This window comes from Helobdella robusta (assembly GCF_000326865.2).
Source record: "Helobdella robusta unplaced genomic scaffold HELROscaffold_41, whole genome shotgun sequence".
Lineage (NCBI taxonomy): Eukaryota > Metazoa > Annelida > Clitellata > Rhynchobdellida > Glossiphoniidae > Helobdella > Helobdella robusta.
Window position 1 is genome coordinate 640,077 of NW_008704941.1, and position 2,593 is coordinate 642,669.

Here is a 2,593-nt window from a genome sequence, read left to right on the forward strand (position 1 = left end):
ACATTCCTTCCCGATTGAAACGTCTCTTTCTTTGTTGTTTGAGAATTCTTTCTACAAAAAATGTTGGCGATTTTTAAAGAGATCCCAAAATATTGCACGCAAAGTATGCCTCCTGGCATTCGACATTCCGACATCTCTTAGCGTTTGAATCCAGGCACTGCAGTAGCAGTGCCTGAAATCTTAAGTGTTCCGTTATGACAATGTTTCATCATTAACGAACACTAGAAAAGTTTTTAATTTGAATCATTTCGATTAGTTATCGTATTGCAGTTTTTGATTAGTTTCACAAAAATAAGACACTTTATTAAAGCAACAATAAACTATAAAAGTCCTTTAGTTGATCGAGAGATTTAATTTCAAGAAATAACACAACGTCAGTGTAATGAAATGTTAACGTTCCAATGAACTTTTTCATTCCAGGGAAATGTTTACGTACGTGAAATGAAAAGCTCAGTTTCGTCCGATCCATCATCGTCATTCTCATCATCCTATTCCATCTCCTCTTCCTCATCGTCGTCATCGTCTTCATCATCGTCATCAAAAGATCATCACATCAACATTGAAACTGTTTCGATGTTTTATTCCGGATCTATCAGACATGACGTCACAAGTCAGATGAACAAATACAACAACAACAACAACAACAACAACACAATAAGCAACACAACAAACAATAACACAACAACAAACAACAATAACAACGACAAGATGAAATACTACAATATTGCATTAAGAGACATCGATATAAGTTACGAAATACTAAAAATCACCAATATAACTGGCAATAAAATTTTTATGACTGGCAGCAACAATGAGGACAACAACAAAAACATCAACAACTATATCAACAACAACAACAACCACATTAGCAAAGATATTCACAACAACAACCACAACAACAACAACAACATCAACAAAGATATTCACAACAACAACCACAACAACAACAACACCATTCACGTCACTTCACCTCACGATGATATCAACAACAATTACCCTGACAGTATGGGCAAGAATGACAAAGGCGTTGAAGCGCAACGACATAATGTCAACAATGTCCATAAGTTAAAATCTATTCTCGTCATCAAGATTGTAAGTTCATCGCTCAATGGCAAAACAATTTTTCTAATTTTTTTATTTATAAACACACATAGACAGACGGACCAAACCCACCCATCCACACACACACACACACGCACACACACACACACAAACACACACACGCTACATGCACCACACGCACTACACGCACACACTCACATTTGTACACAAACAGGCAAACACAATTTACACACACATTGTGTGTGTAACACTAACAAGCAAACGCAATCACATGCACAAAAAAACACACACACACAAACAGCCAAAATCTCACACACACACACACACTCACACTGATTCACACACAATAAATACTATACAATCCATACATAAATTTGTTTTTTTTTTAAATACAATCTTTAATTTTATTTGTTAATATGTGAATTTATAGGTAAGACATTTTTGAATATTTTAAATCAAATTTTTTAGGATCAATTATTACTTAAATGGAATTAATTCACTTAGATTTGTCTAAATTAACAAGAGAAATTTAAATGAAAAATTTAAAAATATCAATTTACTGACTTGAGGAAGGAATAAAGTTTTAACTTTGTCATTCAATTATCTTTTTCTTTTGTAGTTTTTTGACGTTTCAATTTATACCGTCAAGTCATTTTATAAGTAATGACCAAAAAAAAGGTTGTTAAGATAAATTTTTCAAAGCGTGATGGCCAAGTGGTTAAGGTCTTCTGGTTCTCTTTTGCAGTAATCGTGTTCAAATACGGCGAAAGGATCCCCGCCAATCACATTCATTGTGGGTGATATGTTGCTTAGCCAGGGATGGGCAAACTACAAAGCTATTTTATTGGCCCGCAGGGCCTTTTTTTGCCAAAAAAAATTGTCAGCCAGACATTATGACCAAAAAAGGAACTACAATACTTAAAAAAATTTTTCCCCGGGTCGAAAAAATTTGCTATTTAAGTACATATGCGGTCCTTCAAAGGTAAAAAAGTTCTCAAGGCGGCCCTCACAGCAAAAAGTTTGCCCACCCCTGGTCTAGGCTGTATCATTGATATACGCAATTTGGGTGTAGTTGATTCCTATAAATTTAGGAAAGGTGTAACAGACCTTTAATTTTGTCATTCTAATCATATTTCTCATTTAGTACCAATCAACTTTTGTATTAAACAATGGAATAGCTTTTAATTGTTCAAATGTAATTTAATAAACAGGTTTTTTTAATTTAAAACATCGGATGACATTTTGAAAATTTAATAAAAATTTAATAATTTTTTTCTGGGTGATGAAACTTTAGGCTCAGTCTTACATGCAATCGAATCTAATTCGATTTAATTACTTGTCCGTCATTTTATCTGCTCACACCGCACACGAACGCACACACACAGACACATACACACTACCAACCAAACGTACACACATACAAACACACACACAAGCTCCACTTTTTGTTTAACCTTTCTCTCTCAATGTTCTTTTACCTTTCATGTAACATCTTTCTTTCCATCTATTTTTCCATTTCTTTTCACTTCTT

General features: G+C 33.9%; 1 protein-coding gene across 1 annotated transcript; it reads left to right on the forward strand.

The window, feature by feature from the left end:
- Positions 1–441: 441 nt before the first annotated feature.
- Positions 442–2,175, forward strand: HELRODRAFT_177145 (hypothetical protein; the record flags this gene model as incomplete). Its single annotated transcript, XM_009025356.1, has 3 exons — positions 442–1,092; positions 1,741–1,855; positions 2,045–2,175. 3 exons carry the CDS (start codon positions 442–444, stop codon positions 2,173–2,175), a joined length of 897 nt encoding a protein of 298 aa, XP_009023604.1.
- Between the last annotated feature and the right edge of the window lie 418 nt (positions 2,176–2,593).